The following is a 21931-nucleotide window of genomic DNA, read 5'->3' on the forward strand; positions in this document are numbered from 1 at the left end:
AAATAGAAATAAAACTAAAATCCCCTAGAGGGTTAAGATGACATAAAGCCCTCTGTAATAAACTTTAAAAATGTACCACCCACCTTAAACAAGTTTTCAAACAATTCTGCACCTGAATCATAGAAGCCAAAGAAAAGCAAATCATTTATTATCACCTTTATTTTATTGGGGAACCACAAGTACTTTAAAAGAAGGTTATACAGCTCTGTACATTTGGGAGCAGTACTGACAGACGTGATAGTCCTATATTCTCCCTTTAAATACTATTCATTTAAATGTTCTATAATCTCATAATGATACAGTGATACAATAAAAGCTTGTGTAACTGGTCCTGCAGCTTTTCTGATATGTCCATATTCATTTTTGTTGGGACTGTTATTTTCTTGTAATTTTTTCCAAAAAAGGAAAATAAAAGTTATGATCAAAAACTATACGACAGGCAGAAACTGCCAGGCTGTATTCCTGTAAGACTCCCAATTCACTCACACAATAGAGAGAAAGAGAGACAGAGAAAGGTTGAAGGAGAAAAGAAGAGATACAATTTTCATGTTCTGAAGGCTGGTCTGTGGTGGAAATGGGCATCAGTTCATGGTGAAGCGCAGAGACGCACAAGATGCTTTTTGCACGTTCTGCAACCTCGACTTTCACTTTGCCTGACCATCGACCCACTTGAAGGCTCACTTCCATAACTGTGTGCTCAGAGTCTGGCCAGATCCAGTGGCAGCCCAACCACCCATAGCTGACGGAGGCTGACCGAAGGCCAACTGACCACCCACACCATTCAGAGTCAATCCTGACATCTGCTGGTTCACCTGAGAAAGGTAAAGACAATATGAGTAAAGCTAGAGTAACGCTTGTGCATCAAATGTACGTTATGAACATTGGAGCATTGTGCACTGGTGTTTATGTGTCGCTCTGCAATTACACCACCTAACTGCTAGTTCGTGGTGGGGTTTCTACTGTGTGCCACTGTGTTGATGCTTTTTGCCCTTTAGTAATTTATTTTGGCTTTACTACGTCATCTGAGATATATACACACAGTTTTGTACACCCAGCTGAAGCTAAACCATTTCCAAGAAATCTTCACTTCGTGATGGTGACTAAACATTCTGCTTTTTATGAAACAACGTCAAAGTATGTTCTGATTCAGCTGTATGATCTTTTTGGAAGCTCAACATGCGGAAAATGATCGGCTGTGGCAACCCTGAACTCACGAGATACGCCGAAAGGACACACACACACACACACAAAAAAAGTGTTGTGTTGTGTTCTACTAACAGACGTTTCTAATACTTTGAAACATTACCAGCTTCAGGAAGTGAGGATCTATTGTAGGACTGTTGGATTAGACTGACTTAGTTTTAGCTGTAGATGTCCTTAATTAACAACTGAGTGAAAAATGATTAGTGTCTGCAACAGCAAGATTCGAACAGACACTTAAATTATACACATACAAATAAGTAATACTGGGTGTCACTATCATTTATCCTCTGTCATGTGATTCACTACTGGGTTGGTTACTTCTGGCAGGGCGAGGGGCGGGTTTGGGAGTGTGTGCTGCTCCAGACTCAGCTTTGAGATTATGCAGTTTGATTACATATAGTCATTGTATGCAGTACCTTTGGTATAGATTTGATGCCCAAAAAAAAAAAAAAAAAAAAAAAAAAAAATCTAAAGGAAAAAAAAACCCCAAAAAGGTTTTCAACTCTGGCGCCAAAACAAACAAAACAAAAAATTATCAAATTTAAAAGTCTAAAATGTACCTCGTCTAGAAAGTGTATTTTTTTAAGAAGATATTACACCAATGATTAGCTATGCGGATGTTGCTGTGTTTGCCCTTCTTATTGTGGTGTCAGTAAAAGATGGGTTTAAATCAAACATCTGTTGTCAGTGTTTGATTTCTACCTTCTGTTGTCCAGGAATAAACTCTAAAAGCATCTCAATACTATACTACATACTAATCTTGATAATATATTCTTTTCCCATGTTACTATAAATGAAGATACCTGTGTCATACTAACCAGAACTTATTCAATTTTAACCTGTTGCATGGCATGTAAGCTTTCAAAAAATGCCACAGACTTGCTGAGACCTGACAAGAACCTGCTTACTCAGTGCATTTGAGACAACCCCTGTTTTAAACCCCTGCTTGTGTTGCCACCTGCTATGTACACACCGTACAGTAAAGTACACAGTTGGGCAATGCACCTTCACAGCTGGGTGTGGTCTCATATCTGGAACAAACAACTCCTATCTAAAATAGCACACACATGAACGCACACTCCCCCAAAAGAGATGTGTTCAGTCATCTTGAGTCATCTTGCACTGCTGCAGTAACAAACTGTCTCCATACCTGACCCATGCTCCACTGAGCTTGCTGTCCAGGCTGGATGGCATACATGCCCTGAGCAGGCACCATGCCTGCAGGCATCGCACCGCCCTGTGGTCCCATCATCCTTGGTGCCATGCTCATTACACCAGCGGGGGGCGTATTCCCCATGAAGCCGTTGGGCATTGTCATTCCAACCATCATGCCTGGACTGGGCCCCATCATGGCTGCCCCGCTCTGAGCCATCATGGCACCCATGACGGTTGTGGGTGGCATGGCCGTGCCCATGCCAGGAAAGGGCTGATAACCAGCAGGGGCCTGCACAGGAAACTGCATCTGGGACGGGCCCATAAACATGCCAGCTGAGGAGGGAAGAAAGCATGCAAAACAGTAGGAAGAACATTAGGCACAGACATTTATTCATCACAGCATTTGAATGTGCCAGGTGATTTCCAGAACCTTTACAACTATTTGGCTCTTTGTATTTTAGGCAGAGATGTTTGGAAGCCTTGCTGGGACTGTGAAATATGCAAATGTATACATATTTCTTAAGACTCTGTTCTATAGGAAACTAATCTGACAAGAAAAATAGAAAAAAGCTTAAAAATCCTTAATCCACAATGTCTAAAAATATAAAATAAAAAAGATTTACAGGTAGAGATTTAATCGGTTACTGAAAAGAGCAGACAGTACTCACTAAATAACTGATGGAATGTTGGACTCAACAACTGGCTTTAAGTCTCTTGCTGATGACCTACATTTTTAAACTTTAAAATGAAGCCTATTATTTTAAGCTTATTAGGCTGGGATGTAAAAATATTAAAGGAGACTAAATGATTTTCAGAGTTTATTGTAAACTATGTCTTTTCAAACAAATTGTCATAAACAATTAGGCTATTAGTTCAAAATGACGACCATTAGAGTAACAGAATAAACCTTATTTAAAACCTAGGTAGTGTTTCACATCAGTGTCTATGTTATGGACTTTCTCACCAGCTGGGGCCTGCTGGGACATGCTGTTGGTTCCATAGAGGGACAGGATGGAGTCCTTAGACAGGGGCTTCTTGGCTGAATCTTCAGTTTTAGTGGTGCTGCTGCTGTCACTGAATAGGTCGAGATCTCCCTGCATTGACCCTGAGCCAGCTCCAGCTCCTGCTGCTCCTGCTGCTGCTCCTGCTCCTCCTGCTGCGGGAGCTTGTGTGGGAGTGCTGGCCACATTACTGGAGCTCACCTGGAGGGAAGGAGAAAGGCCGAGATGCAGAACATATACTGATAAAAAGTCATTAAATGGCATCTGTAATCATTCAATATCTATTACAAGCTCAAATCCAACCAGCGGTTTTTACTTGCTCAACACGTATATAAAATATCACTCAGTTAGCCTGAGAGAATGATGCTATACTGGCAAACAGCCATAAGGTGTTGTTTGCCAAATCTGACAGGATGGTTTCCACATTATATTCCTTTATGGCTGAATGATGATCTCCTACATATTTCATTCCAAGTAAAACGCTTGGTGGTAACTAAAGTACCTAGGATATTTTACTAGTACTACTTGTGCAATGACAAAATATATATTAACATCAAACTCATTTATATTTCTGGTGGTTTTCCACCTTTCCTATTGTCACTACAGTGAATAGGTTCAGATTCACTAAATGGGCAATATGAAATACGCTGTATTAGAGAAATGTTTCCATAACAGATTAAGACATTGTACTTGCTTGGTAGAAGTAGGGCAAAAACAGACGCCATATCCAGCAGAGCCATATTTATTCAGTAAACAGTACTAAAGCAAAGGCTGGACACAATACAACAGAATAAACTGCATAATAAAGGCAAATACTCAGTTGATGAATTGAAGGGTCAATTATTAAGAAATAACCAATAAATACTCTAATAATGAATTCTTATTCTTCTCATATTAAATCATTTTAAATTAAATGTTTGAATTGAAATTGATTGATTGATTAAAAGTTTGTTGTTGGTCAAACGAGCCAAACACTTTAGAGGTCAAATACATGCGTTCTAAAGACCTTGAAGTCTGCCATTAACAGCATTTTAATGCTGATTGATGATGTAATTCTAAATTTACATTTATGCAGTTATAATTGTTTTCTCTCCGTCAGCATTGGTGTTGCTGTCTTCTGGGCTGTTAATGTTGATGGCTCCTCTATGTTATACTTTATCAGAGCATGCTTAATTTCACTTTTACAATTAAATAACCGCAATCCTCAAAAATCTGTATTTAATGTAGACCAGGAAGCTCCTTCTTGGTTTTACCTGAGGAAACTGAGCTGCGGGCGTGGATGCCGGGAGGGGGTTGGATACCATGGGGCCAAATATATCCAGGTCATTGTTCTGGCTTGTGCTCATACTACCATTGTTAGTTGATGTAGCTGCCGGGGCATCTGTGAAAGAAGGGAGAAAACCGGTTTTTCTAGGTAGAAAGTCATGTACACCAATAGGAATAAACACAACAAAGACAACCTTAATACAAGACACTAATGATTTCCCAAACCTGATCTACCTGCACAGACCTTAAACAAATTATAAATAAAATCCTAATCAATCAGTTAAAGTGGTTCAAACCCAACAGAATTTACATTTGCTAATGTGGAATATGTGTTGTTTGTGCTCATTTAACTGCAGTACCCTCCTACTGCTGCAGAACTGCCCACACAGTGAGGATAACTGTGCAATAAAAAATTAATCAGCTCACCCTTATTAGCTTATTGGCCACAAAACAAATATAACAATAAACATGCCATCCAAATAATGCAAAGCCCCTCCAAGCCAATCAGTAACATAAATATTCATTAGTTATCTTCTTTAAAACTGTAAATGAGGATGCTGTAATGACATATTATTCCAAAGCACTCAACATTCAATTATCAGTGCCTAAACTCATTGAAAAGATTCGTGGAGGAGTACATGAATTAAAAGACAATAATGCATCGTTCTAAATCAAGACAGAAATATTCACATAACTCATACACTGCAAAACTATACTGAGTGACCTGGAAATTCATATCTTCAACAAAACAGTTTTTTTTTAGCAGTGACCTCTCTTTTTATGATGTGTCACTGCATATTATTCAACTATTTTGCCCTAATTTTATGTAATGTTTAACAGCGATCTTCTGAAAAACAAAAATACATATTCTGTCCAAATGCTACACCAAACAATGAAACAAGAAGTTACTCCTCAGCTGCCGAAGTCCCTGAGTGAGTCAGCACCTGCTTAACTTCCTCTAACAACCCCACAAAAATCCCTTTCAGTGGTCTAGTGATACAGTAGCAAGGCCAGTTTTATCGTTTGCATTAACACAAAAGTAGCAGGGACTGTTCTGTAAGCCTGAAGACAGAGACAGATCTGAACCACAACCTCAAAGTTAAGTGCATTTATCCCCCACTGTGGGGATACAGTGGTACACAATATTAGAAATTTCACAACACTGCATGCACATGCTTATGCCAGAAATAAAGAGAACCACTCATTTACACAGATCAGCCTCAGGGCTGTATACAGTCACCTGACAGATTTTCTCCCATATGATACAGGGTAGAGCCACACTTGAAATTGCTTTTTCTAGTTGTTGTTATTATTATTATTATTATTATTATTATTATTATTATTATCATTATCATTATTATTATTATTATTATTGTTGTTGTTGTTGTTTCCATCTATCGTACAATTGTTGGTGCCCAACTACTTTGGCACACTTTCAGCCAAAAACACGTCAAAACATTCGGCTTAAAAAAAAGGACATTATTGCTGGAATACAGCTTTTTATCATTTATACAATAAAACATGTTACTTTGATGGTGTCATTCACGACATCGTCAGCGACATCACATAATTGCATTTGATTGATGGCGTAATTGATTACATCATCCTTATATACAACCAGTATATGAGGAAGCAACATTTCTTTTTAGCTATTTCAGCAAAAACAGTTTTTTTCAGCTTTCCTTGAAAAATCCTTTCAGCACTGAAGCATTTTCCTTTTCCTTCGAGTTAGATCTGTTATTAAATCAATAAATAAGACAATTACCATCTAAAATTCAAGCTGATTTTGTAAACTGTTTTTCAGTCTGGAAATTCTTTCTTCAGATTTATTTTGTTTAACGCAAGAAACTCACCAAGGCCTAGTAGATTCACAGAGGGTTCTGGAGTCTTTACAGGACTGAGTTTGGGTGCTGGCCTGGTCTCTTCACTCTTCACAAAACAAAGAGGCACAGTAAAATAAGCCCAAGAATCAGTATGGGATACAAACAATGCAAAGAAGCAAGTTTATACAACTATTCATGAAGGAATATGCATGTGAGAGATACCTTGATGTAGGATGATGCCTTGCTCCCTCTGTCCGGCTCCCTCTCTTTCTTAGCATCTCTTGGCTGTAACAAGAAAAACACAAAAGTGAACAACGGGGTCACTAACAAAAATGAAAAACAGATGAATCTTCTATATACTAAAAAAAAAAAAAAAAAAAATTACATTTCTGTCAGTACATACACTGCTCCCATTGGTCACATTCTTGCTGTAATATTTCTTCTTCTCATATTTATCCCTGATGAAGAATTCCACTGCTCTGTGGTCAGAATTAAGGGAAAAGGTGGCAAAAACAGGCTAAATTCTATAATATTTAAACGAAATGTTACTTTTAGGATTTCTGTGCGTTTCTGCTGATAGTGAAAGATACTGGTCTGTTTGAGGTCTTCTGAAACTGTCTGGAAGGTTGGCCTCATAGAGCTTCCTGGCCTTGGTGTTACCCATATCCTGTATACTCTAGAAAGAGATAAAGAAAGGAGTGTTAATAGACAGAGCATATATTAATACAGAAATATTTGGAGCCACGGCACTAGTTTTATATTTCACCATTAATTTCCTACAATGGAATGATTTATAAGTTGCCAGACATTTAATCAGCTATAATTAGCTAACACAAATATTTATTTATTTAAGTTTATTTAAGTATGATAACGTCACTCAGACAATTGTTTAATCTGAAAATTAACCGGCAGAACACTCACTATACTTTCAAACTTACAATTCATAGCAGAAAGTCTGTGTACAAACTAGGGTCATGGCAGTTAAATGATGTGACCCCATCCTGGCAGGGAAGATCTGACAAATGATGCTCAAGCTGCATTATGGGAAAAAAAGGATTCAGCATAGAAGCTGAGCAATAGAAGGGTCTCAGATAGGATATCCTATTGTCAACGGTCACCTATTTTTTCCTGCCCGCCTCCCAAGAAGAATAAAATTTAATTTTTTTAAAGCCAAAATTTAATGTAGAAATGTACAGTTTATTACAGGGACACATAAGAGGACATGCGTTTGGACCTTATGTGCCAAAAACATATAGATTCACAGGGTAAAGCTGCATTTGCATGATTAAGAGAACTGAACCACATAAACAAGAAAACAGTACCTGGATCTGTTCTGAGGTCCATTGGTCCAGATTCACTGACTTCACTCTGGATATGTGTACTCCCAGGTTCCTGTGGATGCCAGCACATCGGATGCAGATAAATACTCCAAGATTCCAGGATGCCCATCTTGGACCTGATAAAGCAAGGAGATCAGATTATTAGTTAAAAACAGAGAGCTGCCTGATGAAATACATGAACATGCACGAACTTGCAGTGACTTAAAGTGCCAAGCAAAGGCTCAGCATTCTTTCCCAATGACTTAACATAAGAATACGACTCAAAGGTCTTTGAAAGAACTGCCACATTCTCTCCAACGCTGGTGAAACCCTACAACCCGGCTGAATGCAGCGGTGAAGGAAATGGACTGTGCGGAGCTTATGCAGATTTAGAGAAGTTAGCCTGCTAGTTAGCTACTTTGTTTAGCTTAATGTGAAAAATGTCAGCTGACTAGCCTGAGCCACTTAGCTACACACTTGCTAATTAGCTTGGCTAAAGCGAAGCAAAGCAAAATGCTATCTAGTTTGTCTGTGTTAGCCACGATTTTGGGTCAAATAGCTGTAATAATAAACAGGAGAAATGTTCGACAGTGTGAATGTCACACCTTTCGCCTCGCAGTCGGCGCAGTACTTGTTGTCTTCCTCTCTCAGCATTTTGGACAGGATGGCCTGGTGCTGCTCGTTGAGTTTCTGGGCCTTCTCTCTCTCCGAGCGGGTCGTCATGTTCACGGCTTTTATTGGTCTTTTTCAATTAAAACAACTCTACTGTAATCAGTCGTCAATTGAAAGTAGTTTCTGATAAAAGACCATAATCAGAGGAATGAACGCCACCGAGTGGGATAAGAAAACACCCGGAACCGGAATCCCTTCTCCGCCCACAGGAATTCTAGAGCTGACGCGGCGACCGGACACGATTGGTCGACCGTTCTGACGTCACCTGACGCGCAGTGAAGTCTTATATTTTTATCATTGATTCTTCAATTTAATCCATTTCCTCCCACTGATCATTTTTGCTTGGGAGGATTCCTACAGGTCACCTACATCAGAGAGGACCACTGATTATAATTCAAACAACACATATGTTGGGTTTATAAACTTTATTGAACATAAACAACACAAATATTTACACACACACACATATATATATATTCTACAAATTAAAGAACTTACATATATACAGTTTAGAATTGAGTTAATACTTAATTTATGATCAGTTTAAAGAACAGATAAATACCAACATTGAGCATTTCTGATTAAACATAGCAACCAAAAACAGCTATAAAAAGATGATCCCAAAAAAAAAAAAGATAAGTTGCCAAAAGAAGAATTTTCAACCCTCTTGAGTATAAATGTAAATGTATACAAAGCATTAAAACATTTACTTAATAAACATTGATATTCTGAGATGTTTTACTAAATGTGGTATAAAATAGATCCAAAAATGCTAAGATGAAGTCTAACTGGCAAACTTAGAAAATGCTAATTTTATAATGCACTACATCTGTGCCATGGACACTAGAAAGTGTTAGCCCCATTGATTTCCCAGCATAAGTCATCTTCATATTATCTTATACAAATATACATAATGGTAGTACTGTACAAGCACACTCAAATGTGATTGAGATGCACCACTGGTTTAGAAAAAGGTTTCCAAGCGGATCTTGAAGTTATTCTCTTGGTGTCTCACTGCAATTCCGTAGCGGAGCAGCATCTCTACATAGGGTGGCCAGAATGTGTCATCTATTGTTACATAGGGGTCGTGTGGACACATCAGGACCTTGTTCATAAGCACCTGCAGTGGTACAGAGGGCAGTGGTACAGAGGACAGGGGTACACTTATTAATAACAAAAGGTGATAGCATGCATCTACACAGAGATGGTTTTATTGGTTTTGAGTTGAATTTGGGGCTTTATCTGGTAATATACAGTAGAGATTTGACAAGGGCTCTGACACTTAAATATGGGATATATGTGCACATAATCATTTGGAATAGCCTAGGATGTTTATAGTATACAGTATGACCTACTTCTGATGATGAAAGGAGCTAAAGGTGCATTATTTTTATTATGTTAAGTTAGTGATTGTGTTAGGTTTGCATCCCCTGATATGAAAGGGCATGTAGGGGGGGGAGCAAACTTAACCTTACACCTCACCTTCAGTTAGGACAAATGTGCCTTTATCGTTAGAATTAAGAAAAATGGTCAAAGAGGACATAAAATCGTTATAGCAAAATAATAAAAATTATATTGCTGCAAAAGTTTGCACCCGGCTTTGTTTTACTTTTTTTGCCATTTCAAAATAAGGGAATGCTAACTTTTTACCTAACTGTATATACATATCAGGAAATAAGTGTATGTCCTCTGCTGGGAGACTGTATGTTTGTTGAACGGTGCAGACACACACTTTATCATTCTCATGTAAAATCTGACTATGCATGTATGTTTTCTTGTAATTCAACGATACAAAAAAAGGAATAATAGAGATGGGATAAATAAATAACTCTCTTCACTCCTGTGGGAGTTTCTCCAAAACAACATATTTGTGAACTGAACTCTGTTTCCACATCTTATTAATTTTATTTTTTTTAGCAGTTATAGCAGGAAAAACACACATTTAATAACACTAACAACAGCTCTATTACCAGTGACACACACAATGCCCAATATGGAGATAACCCGAACTGGTTCATATATAAAACAAACCACGCAGCTTTTATTAAATGAACTCTTTAGACGGCTGATTTTCTTGTTTTAGCAAAATGACTGCTTTAAAAAGGTCTATTAGGACCTGCATCCTTTAAAAGATACGGCCCATGAAGGTACATCCTCACAGTTAATAACACAGCCACTATGCTCAAAAACTGTTCTGTAAAGTCCCTATTTTAACAGCATTTCAATTGTCTGTCTGTGCCTGAAGCTGAGAAGCTCTTGACCCAAAGTCTGGAATTTTTGTGATCTATGTGAACTGGACTTTTGAGTATCGCCCTTAACTTGAAAGAATAATGATAAATGTTATGTTAATATAGTATTGTTTAAGCAAAAAGCATTAAAGCAGGTTATATGATGCATCAAACCCACCTCGAGAATTTCATTCAGTGAAATCAGGTCTGCATTTAACTCCTGTTCAATGTTCTAAAAATAAAATAAAACAAAAAAGGTAAAGAACACTGCAACAGTAACACAGCTCTCACATGAAAACTAGATACAGAAGCACTGACAATCATCAAACACAACATCTATCTGTTTACCTTCTTCTTCTTGTTTGAAATGGAATTATTCTGAGGAAGAGGAAGATGCTTTCCCAGGATGTTCCCTAGACACTCCATTAACCTCTCCTGGTAGTCCTTCATTTTCTGGAGTTTCTCCTTGGTGTCCTGCAGTATACTGTGTCGTGCGTCCCAACACAATGTTTAGAATTTCAAGATTTTGTTAAACAAATACATTGTTTAATTTTTCTTTGTAAACTGTATTTTGTTTTCATATTCATTCACCTTTACAGAAATCCAGTGTTTTCTTTCTTTTTCTAATAATTGTTACTTATCACATGCTTCGTGGCTGGAAATACACTGCATACCTTAAACTCCTCTTTGCCATCACACTTACCTATGCTCTGATAATACATTCTTTTCCATTTGAAGTCGTTCAACGTGATCACAGGCAGCTAACAGCACCTGTTTCTTCTCTTCCAGCCACTTCTGTTCACTAAAATGTATAAGCAGATAAAGGAAGAACATGTATTTGATTTATATCATCCTTAAGATAATGACTTTCTCATAAATGATTCATATGCCCTAGGGGTGGGCGGTAATTTAAAGAAAAGCCTTCAGTTAACTAAGAGGTTACTTACAGCTCTTTTGTTTCTCTCAGTTTGGCTTTTTTGGTTTCACAGCAAGAAACAACCATTTCAAGTTCAGAACACAGCTTGAGCATCTGTGGAAAACAAAGTAAGAAAATGCATGTTTTAGCTGGCAATGCCTTTATTTAGGCATGAAATAAAGGCATTTTTAATGCTGCAATTTCTACATAAACATACCTCCTCTTTACCAGCTTGAAGCAAAACTTCAGAATTTGCTGACAACACTGGATAGACCCAAATAAATTAATGCACAAATACACATTAAAAGTGCAAATCTTGTGATAAAAATAAAATAAAATACAGCAGATGTAAAAATGTGTTTCTAATTTGACAGTATAGAAATTGGATGTATATTGTTGTGTAAGCTGGAGATGTGTCTGCAGACACTTAAATGGGCAACATAAGTGCAGAGAGCACCCAATGCTGATTATTTAAATATGTCAAAGATTAAATTAAGTGGCCAACCACTACTACAGAAACACTTAGTTCACTTATTGTTCAGAGTTGTTACAAAGAGTTGCTCTGAGCTGATGTTTGACATTTTAAGCAGCAAATAAATAGTCTGCAGGTGCTGTAAAATGAGGGGAAATAGTTCTCTAGTCCTTTAGTTAGATGCAGTAAATATAATGTATTGTATGTGTGGAAAGCACTGCGAAGCGTAGCACTCATTTGTGATATTCGTACTTCAGGAGTAAATAACTACATTATCGTTACAACTTCTTTTACAGTGTTAACTGAGGACTTACATGTAGGCTCCACTGTCAGCCACTGCTTCAGTTCCGCTTCTGTGGCGATCAGTCGATTTACTGACTATTGGAGACAGAATAATTATAGTGAAAAACAAACTTAATAAAAAACAAGCAATACATTTACAAAAATAAAGTGATTTTATAATTAGTTGGTTACTGAGTTATTTACTTACAAATACTCATTTCATCAACAAATCAAAAATCAATTTGCTGGAATGCCAAGCCTGTGCTTAGTGGGTGATTCACATGCAACTATATTAACATCTCTGTGACTACAAAATGTTGTTGCTGCTACAAAGGATTTTAAGTTTTTCTTTATATACAACAGTAAGATACCAAATATTGTTGAGTTGCAGACAGTTGGCTGTATAAAACAAGACATTAGAATCCATCTACTTTGTGGTTATTTAAAATAGCAAATATGCATTAATATCTGCCATTTCTTGGATCAAACTATTCATTAAGAAAAGATTGTGCAGATTAATTGATAAATGTAAGTGGAAAACAACAATTTCAGGGTTTTTCCATATATTAGTAACAAAAGATAAAGCAAACAAACTGAAAAATCCAGAAACGAACATGTACATGTCTCACCTGCTCTTGTGGATTCTCACAAAAATCTGGTTCACACAGTATAATTTCATTCTGAAGCTGCAACACAAAGACACACAGTCTGCAGTTTGTACCTTTTATCAGTCGAAACGGTGGGTGAGTGTGGTTTGTCAGGTTAAAACACGAGTTTACCTTTTCCAGCAGAGCAAACTGATCCTCACACTGCTCTAGGAGCTCGGACAGAGCAGCCTGTGACAGCTCTGGTGCTTCCTGACAGTGCGGCTTCACCTCAGCCTGAACACGGAAACGCAAATTATCAAAAGGATGCTCATTTAGATTTGACTATGTTCAAGACACTGGGTTCAGCTCAGAAAAGTTGGTACAGTCAGTATATCGCTTAGCATCGGCCTTAAAATGCCTCCCGCCGGAGAAATGAAAACCTATTAACGTCAGCATGGGGGTTATATTATCGATAATAAATATGAAAACATCGCACCATATGTCTTCGTGACCATATATGAACTACAAAAATTATTCAACGACAAACCATCTTACCATAATTTGCAACCCCAATGTTCAGCAGACGATCCCAACACAAAGACACCTCCTTTTCAAAATACCGCCAACTATGATGACGTAACATGTGCGACAGAGTTGATAGACTGATGCTGCGCAGGACTGCGCATGTTCAGTGATTATCAGCTTAGGTCTGTGAAAAGAGTAAGAAAACTGAAAATGTGTCGTTCCCCAAGTTGCATCATTATAGATGGTTTAAATAAGACAAGTTAAGCAAATATACAAATATGAAAATATAAAATTTTGAGAAACCTTTCACTCTGCTGTATTTATTACTATTTTTTTTTACAGCAACGACAAACAATGTATGACGCATTACTAATAATAATGCACACTGTGAAACATATAGAGAATGTGAATACAACTGAGAAAAATGTAATCTAATTCTTGAACCTCATCCAGGTCTGAGGTTTAGGAGAAGACTGCTGCAGCCAATTTATAGGCTGGTGAGGGCACAGGTAAGCAGGTACCATGGGTCTAAAAGCTGGGGGAAAACTAATTATTAAATTATTATTATTATCATTATCATCATTATTACTGGTATTGTCACTGATTGAAACTGAAAAATGTGTCCGATCTGCCTACTACACTACACTCTTTTTTAAGACATAATGTAAACCAAGTTCATATGCAAATCAAACTCAGTTTGAGCAAGAATACACATTTACAAACGCATTTTCAAAACAAAACTCAACATGTTTTTAAGAATAAAGTAAAGCACATGAAACTACAAAAAATCCAAATCAACATGTTTTCTTTTTTGTTGCTTATTCTTTTACTAAATTGTAATAAGACACTCATTTTGATTTGTCTTTAACACATTCTATTTCTTAACATTACTAAATTGTAAATCTACCTAATCTATCAGCCTACCCAATCAAACCTAATGATGTCAATGCAAAGACAAATAAATAAATAAATAAATACTTACCCCACCAACCCCACCCCCACATACACACGCGCGCGCCTGCACGCACCACGGCTGGTTAACTGCTCACTGTAGTGGAGAACAGTGCTCCGTAAGCACCAGCAGGTGTCTCTGTTCATCTCTCCTCACTTGTAAAGCTGCAGACTGAAATTTAAAGCTTCTGAACATCTGCACCTCCCTCCTGCTGTCAATTTTTAAAAACCATATTACACAGTAGTTACGAAAAACAGTAATACTTTATAACAGTATTAATATTAATAGCTTCCATCATATGTTTTAAGTTGGCACCTGATTTAAAAAAATGGAATGGAAACCTTGTGTATGTATTTACTTACTATTTGGGTATATTAGGCATATTTATTCTACACAAAATGCAAAATGTAGTTTTTCATCAAGTACATCTGTTACATAACATTATGACCTGACCCCATAATTACCATTTTTCATTCTTGTCTACACAATCCCTGTGTATTTCTGTTCAGTAGTTTTTGAAAGCTATAGATGTGTAATTGTGTAACGACTGAGAGATTATATATATACCGATATATATATATATATATATATATATATATATATATAAAGAGAGAGAGAGAGAGAGAGAGAGAGAGAGAGAGAGAGAGAGAGAGAGAGATTTACATCCTTGATTCACATCCATTCTAAAAATTTGGCAATAGGCCTCAATCAATATTAGACTAGAAAAGGATGACCTGCTTATGCTTAACTACCTTTACAACAAGAATGACAAAAAGAATTGAGAATGGTTTAATCATTTCGATTACAGTTTTTTACAGAAGGGTCTCTTTTTATGAATATGTGAAAACTGTTTTGTTTTTGTGCAGCGTATTCAAATGTACGAATTTCATATATTAGCTAGAATAACTCGAAGCTGTTTTAGCATTTAAATCTCACAAAATCTGATTAACTTCCACAGTGTACAGTAGAAAATGCTCATTACACAAAAGCCAGTTTGCATTATTTTCTCCTCATTCTTTCTCTTAACAGCAGTCAGAAAAATTATTAAATTATTAACTATGTTTACGTGGTTTTATATGTTTTCAAACTACCTTCCAAACTCATAGCCTGAATTATTTGAATGATCAACTAGAATTTGATTAATATGCAAATTCCCCAACAAACTGTTCCATTTGAGCCTTCAGCGCAGCCTAATTAATCAACAGTTAAAGGAAATTAATACATACATCAATTCTGTCAGGAACATGCTTAGTTCAATCGCCCGTAAAATTGAAGTTTGAAGTATTAACTGGCTCCACAGGAAGGCTATGATTAAAACTCTACAATTCGGCTCTATTTAGATATATAGAGTGATTTAACTCCAGGCAAATATAAAATCATTTAAAGATCTTCATTTATACTCATTCAATAATAATAACAATAATAATAACAACAATAATAACAATGTTAAAAGTAGTAATACACTGAGAGGCTAGGCCTATAGATATACATTTTTTATTTTTTTATCCTATTTACTGGGGACATACTGGAAACAATTTATTAATTTAAATGCTTGTCTTTAATGCTGTCACTCGACCGGTGTCTCTGATATTAATTTACTCTTTGCACCTGAGACTGTTTTCCACAAGGTGCAAATAACAGAATAAAGAGAGAGGGGGGAGAGTGGGAGTAGAAAAAGGGGAGGGGATGTAAAGTGATGAAAAGAGAGAGGGCTGTACTATTGTTTCAGTAGGGACTCATGCATCAAACTTCAATTTTCCGGACGATTGAAGTAGTGATTTTTTCCATCTTCAAGTGAAATCCTGAAATACACTTAAGACCTCCAGATTAATTACCACGAAGTGGTCCCTCAGACTGTAGTATTACTTATCGCCAGGCCCGCCTGACAAGCTCTCATAAAATAAGCAAGTGAAATCCATAAACTTGGCCTGCCTTAACACCCTCTCCCTTCATAAATATGCTTGATTCCGAATAGGTTGCAGAAGACACACACAGACAAACACACACACACACACCTACACTCACAAAAACACACACACACACACACAAACATACAAATAGAAGACCAAAAGTTTTAAATTGACATGTTCACATTTGCAGGTCAGTTTAAAAATTGTTTACCTGAATTTTTCTCTGCTTGTAATTAAAAATATCGAGGGTTAATTATTAAACAGAACTTTCCCCGATATCAAATATAGCAAGTGCCATTTACCCATAATCCACTATTTGCATTAATAAACAGTATTGTAACAATTGATAATACTAATAATAAAACACCATAAAACAGATCTAACCATACTTAACACAATTTTAAATTTACGAATGTACAGTATTGGTCACCAATAATAACTTATGTAGAGATATTTTACTAAAACCATATTATGTGCCCATAGGAGAGGTTGTGGTGTAACAAATATTTAACCTATTGCTGCTTTTAACAACATTACAGTGTGTTATAAACCCTTTATTAAATGTTCATGAACTGCTAATAAATGTAAAATAGAGAGAGGGGGAGGTTAAAGAATTACTAAATGTTTTTGACAAATTTTCCTTTACAATGTTACAATAGCTTCAGTCATATAAAGTACTTACAGGCCTGTGAACATATTCAGGTTGCCTTGAATACCAAAAGTAGGGGGGGAAAGCAAACACTATAAAACAACTCACAAGAAGACAGCTCTACTTATCATTTCTCTCAACAAAGAGGGTTAAACAGGATTGAGTTCCACTTCTGGACACTCTCTCTTTCTCACATCACCATGTTTTCAGCTTCATTAAACTCCTTAAAGACAAAAGAAATAAAGAGGCAGAAGAAAAAAAAACGATGAGAAGAAAACAAACAAAGGGACTCCCTAACCAGACTCTGGCATAAATGTCTGAACTCTATGGCTCCCTGCTTAACATTAAAAACACTTTCAACAAAATCCATTTCTTGCTTAGAAAACGTTCTTGGACAGAAGTCAAACATATTATTCCAGAGCTAAAAAGCGGAGAAAGACAAGCGGCTCACAAAAAAGGGGCAGTTTCATTGTAATTCATTGACTTGTTCAAAACGCCAGGCAAAGAAAGGAGCTAGACATTAATAGCCGCAGATGCCCTCATGAAGAGAGAGTCTATGTAGGCATTATGGCCTTTGTTCGCACCCAGTTAAACTGTTTAAAAGGAGGGTTAACTCAATCCATCAAATTGTCTGAAATTGTGAGGAAATTTCAGAAACCATATGGCCTCCAAACGTTTGCGTCCTTTTTGTGCGGTGGGACACACTTGTCTCAGTATTGCTGCCTGCGGGGGACCGGCCCTGCTCCTTTGTGGCTCGTCCCATCAGGGAACGCTGCTCATTTGTCCCCACTTTTCATGCTTTACGCTCAAAATTACGGCCCAGTCCCACAGAACAAAAAAGGTCTATAAAGGCCCGGAGAAACTGGCCCAAAACTTTGTGTTTTTGTGGCATCCTGGTCTTCCCCCCCACCCCCCCGGACACCAGATTTGTGTTTCTCACATAAATTTTTGCCACGAATGGAGAAACACGTCTAAGGGTCAAGAAGGCACGATACGCATTTAGGATGTGAAAGGAGATGTGAGATTCCGGACTACAAAATGTTTAGAGCATCCTAGCAGAAAAAGGACACAATGGGACAAAATAGTGCAGTATAATACGCCTAAACAGACCGCTTTTGATAGGCCTACACAGCCAGATTTGGCGAAGAAAGCCTGTTTCTAAAATGATTTTTTGTTGTCTTCAATAGAAAAAAGCAGACTGTTATATCCATAATAAAAAGCTCGATATTCATTCAAGAATTGCAGCGTAAAAGAAATATTCAGAAAAGCCATTTTATTCCCATAGTAGCCTATGTACAATACAGTCTGTGCATTGGTTTTCAAATAATATCCTGATTTTAGAAAGGCACTTACAGGTGTACAAAACATAACAAATTTATAACTGTAAATCTATTGTACCAAAACAATAAATCTAAAAAGTAGCATATAGCTTGTCAAAATCACAATATTAATTGTTGCTTCTCGCCATCGCTCGAACAGTCCCATGAAACGCATAACTGTAACTGGAAATGTATCTTTCCCACCACCACCATCACCACCACCACCACCACCACCACCATCATCATCATTATCATCATCATCATCATTATCAACATCAACATCATCAACATGCACTGCAGCATCGGGACGCCAAATAAAGTCAAGGGTTACAGTCAGATGACGGCGAGGAGGAGGTGGAGGAGACGATCCGGCAGTAACGACGTGACTCAGTGGCGATTTGGCTCACAGAAAACACAAAGGCATTTAAATAAAATTGAAAAAAGTAAATATAAATAGATAATGATCACAAATCAAATCATGCATTTACATGCAAAGAATGTGAAAAACAGGAGCACTTTCGTTGTGGTGTGTGAGGATATAGGCCTTACAGGAAGGGCAAAGAAACAGGTGTGTGTGTGTGCGTGTGATTGTGTGTGTGTGTGTGTGTTAGCCTATATTGTCAAAAAAAAATAAATTACTCGCGTCATTTTAGACCATATTGCTTTGATTGCAAGTAGGAACAGTTTGCTAACGAATACATTGTAAAATACGACTGCATATTTCTTGATCTGTGTTCATGCTTCGCTATGAATAGGTCTATCTGTGCCGATATAAAAGTCATTACATTTTGGTACATGTTCTGAGATATTGTATACAATATAAGCAGTAAGTTACAAGTCCTCGGGAGGGTTTTTAAATCGTCTTTTTTGTGAGTGTTTCTCGAGCCCTCAGTCCCCCACTCTGCGCCATTAGTCATCCACATCAATCTCCACGTCCTCGTCCTCTGAGCACTCTTTACTAGTTGTGTGGTCTGAGAACGGAGACAGCGGCGATGTCCGCAGTTTTTGAGCCAGCTCGTGCTCCTGCTGGCCGCCCCGCGCGGGGGACTCGGCCCGCGGGTGGCCCAGTGTGCCATTGGCGCATTTCTCCAAGTCCGCCAGCTTGGCGAGCTTGTCCAATGGGACCTGCCCGATGGCCTTGGCCGACTCTACGTCGGCCTTCATCTCCTCAAGATCCCGTTTTAGCTTGGCCCTCCGGTTCTGAAACCACGTGATGACCTGCGCGTTCGTCAGGCCCAGCTGCTGCGCGATCTGGTCCCGGTCGGCTGGGGACAGATACTTCTGGTACAAGAAGCGCTTCTCCAGCTCGTAGATTTGGTGATTGGTGAAGGCCGTCCGAGACTTCCGACGCTTCTTCGGGGTGGTTCTCTGGCCAAACAGAGTCATCCCGTCCCGGCCTGTTAGGGAGAGAAGGAGGCTGAGTGAAAACCGCTGATAGTTGCAGGTGCAGGACTTGGTCCGTGCCGCTAAGGCAAAACTAACAATGAAAGTGATGCTTGTCTGTGAAGCAGTGAAGCCTCTAATCCATGTGGGAACAGGTCATTACTGGAATATTACACAGACACCAGTGGGAAATATTAAGCACCAGACACATAAGGCCCTAAAATATTAAAGAAAATGCGGGGGCGATTAATTTCGTTGAAGAAAAGCCGAGACAGTGAACACCTTTTTTTTTTTTTTTTAGATGAGACATTTTCTATACAAAATCTACATTGGTGAACGCAAAAGAAAAACAGCAATTACCTTTGAACAAGCACATCTAATACGAGCGCGCAATGCAAAGTGTAACAAAAATATAATTTTTTCCCATTGCAGGCCCCTAAAAAGAGAGGAAAACACTGCAAAACACAATCCGAAATGCTAGATTTAAAAAACGATGTATTTCGGGGATGTTTATTTACCTTCCGCAGCCTGTAAAACGCTGACTTCCAGCCCTTTGAAGGTCTTGCTTGCCAGCTCCTCCAGCGCGCAGAGCGGGGAGGTCTGGGTGAGGAGAGCCCGGCTGGACAGAGGGATGCTGGACGGACGGTGCTTCTCAGAGGACGAAATTAGATGAGCCGTGCCACAAATTGTGTAACTTCGTTTCACAGAAGGTTTGTTCAGGATGTCCTCGATACTGAAGGGGGTCAGAGGCTTGTTGGAGTTCGCAGGAGGCGGCAAGTGGTCCAGCGGACTTCGCCTCCTGTTTTCCACTGCATCACATTTGGCCACTTCTTTGGATGTCATCATTGGTTGTACGCAGAGTTTCTACGGGATTTCGATGAAATATTCAGGGAAACAAACGGGATGGGAAAAGTCACATAACAATTAGGAGGTAAAAAGACAATGCTGAGGACGGAGGAGAGAACGAAGAAAGGAAAATCTTATTCCAAAGTGGGATGTCTTCAAAGTGTCGGTCCTCGGGAGCAGCAAGTCCGCAGGAGTGAGATGCCTCCCTGAAAATGGCGAGGTCCAAAGAGTTGACGATTACTAACAAGTTATCATTGATTGGTAGGTAATCAATTATCTCCAGTGGCACTTTCGCCCTCTTCCCTTTCACTCTTTGACTATGTTGCAGTCCAGTGCGGGGCTTTTTGCGACTGGGGGTGTCCCATTAATTAGGACGCATGGCTGGAAAGAGGAGGAGCCCGGCGGAATTATAATGCTTTGTGCTCTTATCATCTTTGGTCTAATTTAGTCGTGTGGTGAGATACCAGAATAGGTATATGGGGTAAATGAGGGGAAGCAGAAAGAGGGAGTGAGAGAGAGAGAGAGAGAGAGAGAGAGCGAAAGAGAGGGAGAAAGAGGGAGAAGGTGGGAGAGAAATCACAATCCGTAGCCTATTTATGCGTATTTACACGTAAAACTTCAGTTTCAGTTCAGCAGGAGTTTCCAGTCTTTTATTTTAGTTGACGAAGCTCTAGAATGATGTTTTTTCTCGACCCAAAGCGTGGACCATCTTTTGTTTTATAAAGGTAATGTAGAGTTGGGCCATATATCAGCTCTGATGATACCTTCTCCGGGGCGGGAGAGAAGGAGCAGCATGCATCCCTCCCAGCAACGCCAAATCCAGGCCATAACTCAGGCGAAAGGGCTCCTTTTATATCATCCGAGAAATATTTCATCTCCTCTCAAATTCCCCCGCGTCCTCCAGGTTTGACATGATGGGTTTATTTTCGAGTCTGCTCTGAAAAATCGACGACAGCCTATTTACATAAGAAAACGAATTTATGAAGTAGGACAACTTGTTTATTTTCCTCAAAATGAAAAAAAAAATGCAAAGAGAAAATTGTTGTTTTTCATTCCATGACGTTTCATTTCGTCTTTATTGCACCAAAAATGTCTGTATATTACTCTAGGAAAGGGGGGAGAGTTTATTATGATTATGATTATTATTATTAATAATGTTGTTGTTGCATATGTTGTATATGTATATTTCCGCAGTGTTTTTGGGTGTGTGTTTGGGGTGATTTTATATTTATTTAGGCTACCTTTAATGAATGTCAGATGAGGGTGCTGTTAATAAAGCAGTTATTATAGTTTCCTCCCAGTGAAAATAAAACATCAAGACTGGAGATAAAGACGATAAAGTGCATAAATACGTCGTATTTTACTATTTAAATCTTTCTAGTAAATATATTAAATCGTCGTAAATGAGCAGTGTTTTATTAGT

The 21931-nt window shown here is 38.2% G+C and overlaps 3 protein-coding genes across 4 annotated transcripts; all 3 read right to left on the reverse strand.

Annotated features, from left to right (window-relative positions):
• Window positions 1-132: 132 nt before the first annotated feature.
• On the reverse strand, window positions 133-8657 carry LOC137123800 (stromal membrane-associated protein 1-like). 2 transcript variants are annotated; one of them, XM_067498028.1, is made up of 10 exons: window positions 8373-8657; window positions 7771-7904; window positions 7039-7124; window positions 6852-6927; window positions 6671-6733; window positions 6479-6554; window positions 4613-4740; window positions 3323-3560; window positions 2354-2691; window positions 133-812 (listed from the first exon to the last, which is right to left on the reverse strand). In XM_067498028.1, the coding sequence occupies exons 1-10, from the start codon at window positions 8488-8490 to the stop codon at window positions 678-680; spliced, it is 1392 nt and encodes a 463-aa protein (XP_067354129.1). In that variant the 5' UTR covers window positions 8491-8657; the 3' UTR covers window positions 133-677. The 2 variants fall into 2 exon arrangements, with proteins under 2 accessions (XP_067354129.1, XP_067354128.1); XM_067498027.1 differs by having other exon boundaries at window positions 6834-6927.
• A 209-nt stretch (window positions 8658-8866) lies between these two features.
• cenpk (centromere protein K) lies at window positions 8867-13561 on the reverse strand. The gene is made up of 10 exons (XM_067498029.1): window positions 13480-13561; window positions 13117-13218; window positions 12967-13023; window positions 12370-12433; window positions 11801-11847; window positions 11615-11697; window positions 11371-11469; window positions 11016-11151; window positions 10846-10899; window positions 8867-9559 (listed from the first exon to the last, which is right to left on the reverse strand). The coding sequence occupies exons 1-10, from the start codon at window positions 13480-13482 to the stop codon at window positions 9404-9406; spliced, it is 801 nt and encodes a 266-aa protein (XP_067354130.1). The 5' UTR covers window positions 13483-13561; the 3' UTR covers window positions 8867-9403.
• A 4652-nt stretch (window positions 13562-18213) lies between these two features.
• Window positions 18214-20969, reverse strand: lbx1b (ladybird homeobox 1b). The gene is made up of 2 exons (XM_067499711.1): window positions 20181-20969; window positions 18214-19676 (listed from the first exon to the last, which is right to left on the reverse strand). The coding sequence occupies exons 1-2, from the start codon at window positions 20506-20508 to the stop codon at window positions 19189-19191; spliced, it is 816 nt and encodes a 271-aa protein (XP_067355812.1). The 5' UTR covers window positions 20509-20969; the 3' UTR covers window positions 18214-19188.
• Between the last annotated feature and the right edge of the window lie 962 nt (window positions 20970-21931).

This window comes from Channa argus, chromosome 3 (assembly GCF_033026475.1).
Source record: "Channa argus isolate prfri chromosome 3, Channa argus male v1.0, whole genome shotgun sequence".
NCBI classification, from domain to species: Eukaryota; Metazoa; Chordata; class Actinopteri; order Anabantiformes; family Channidae; genus Channa; species Channa argus.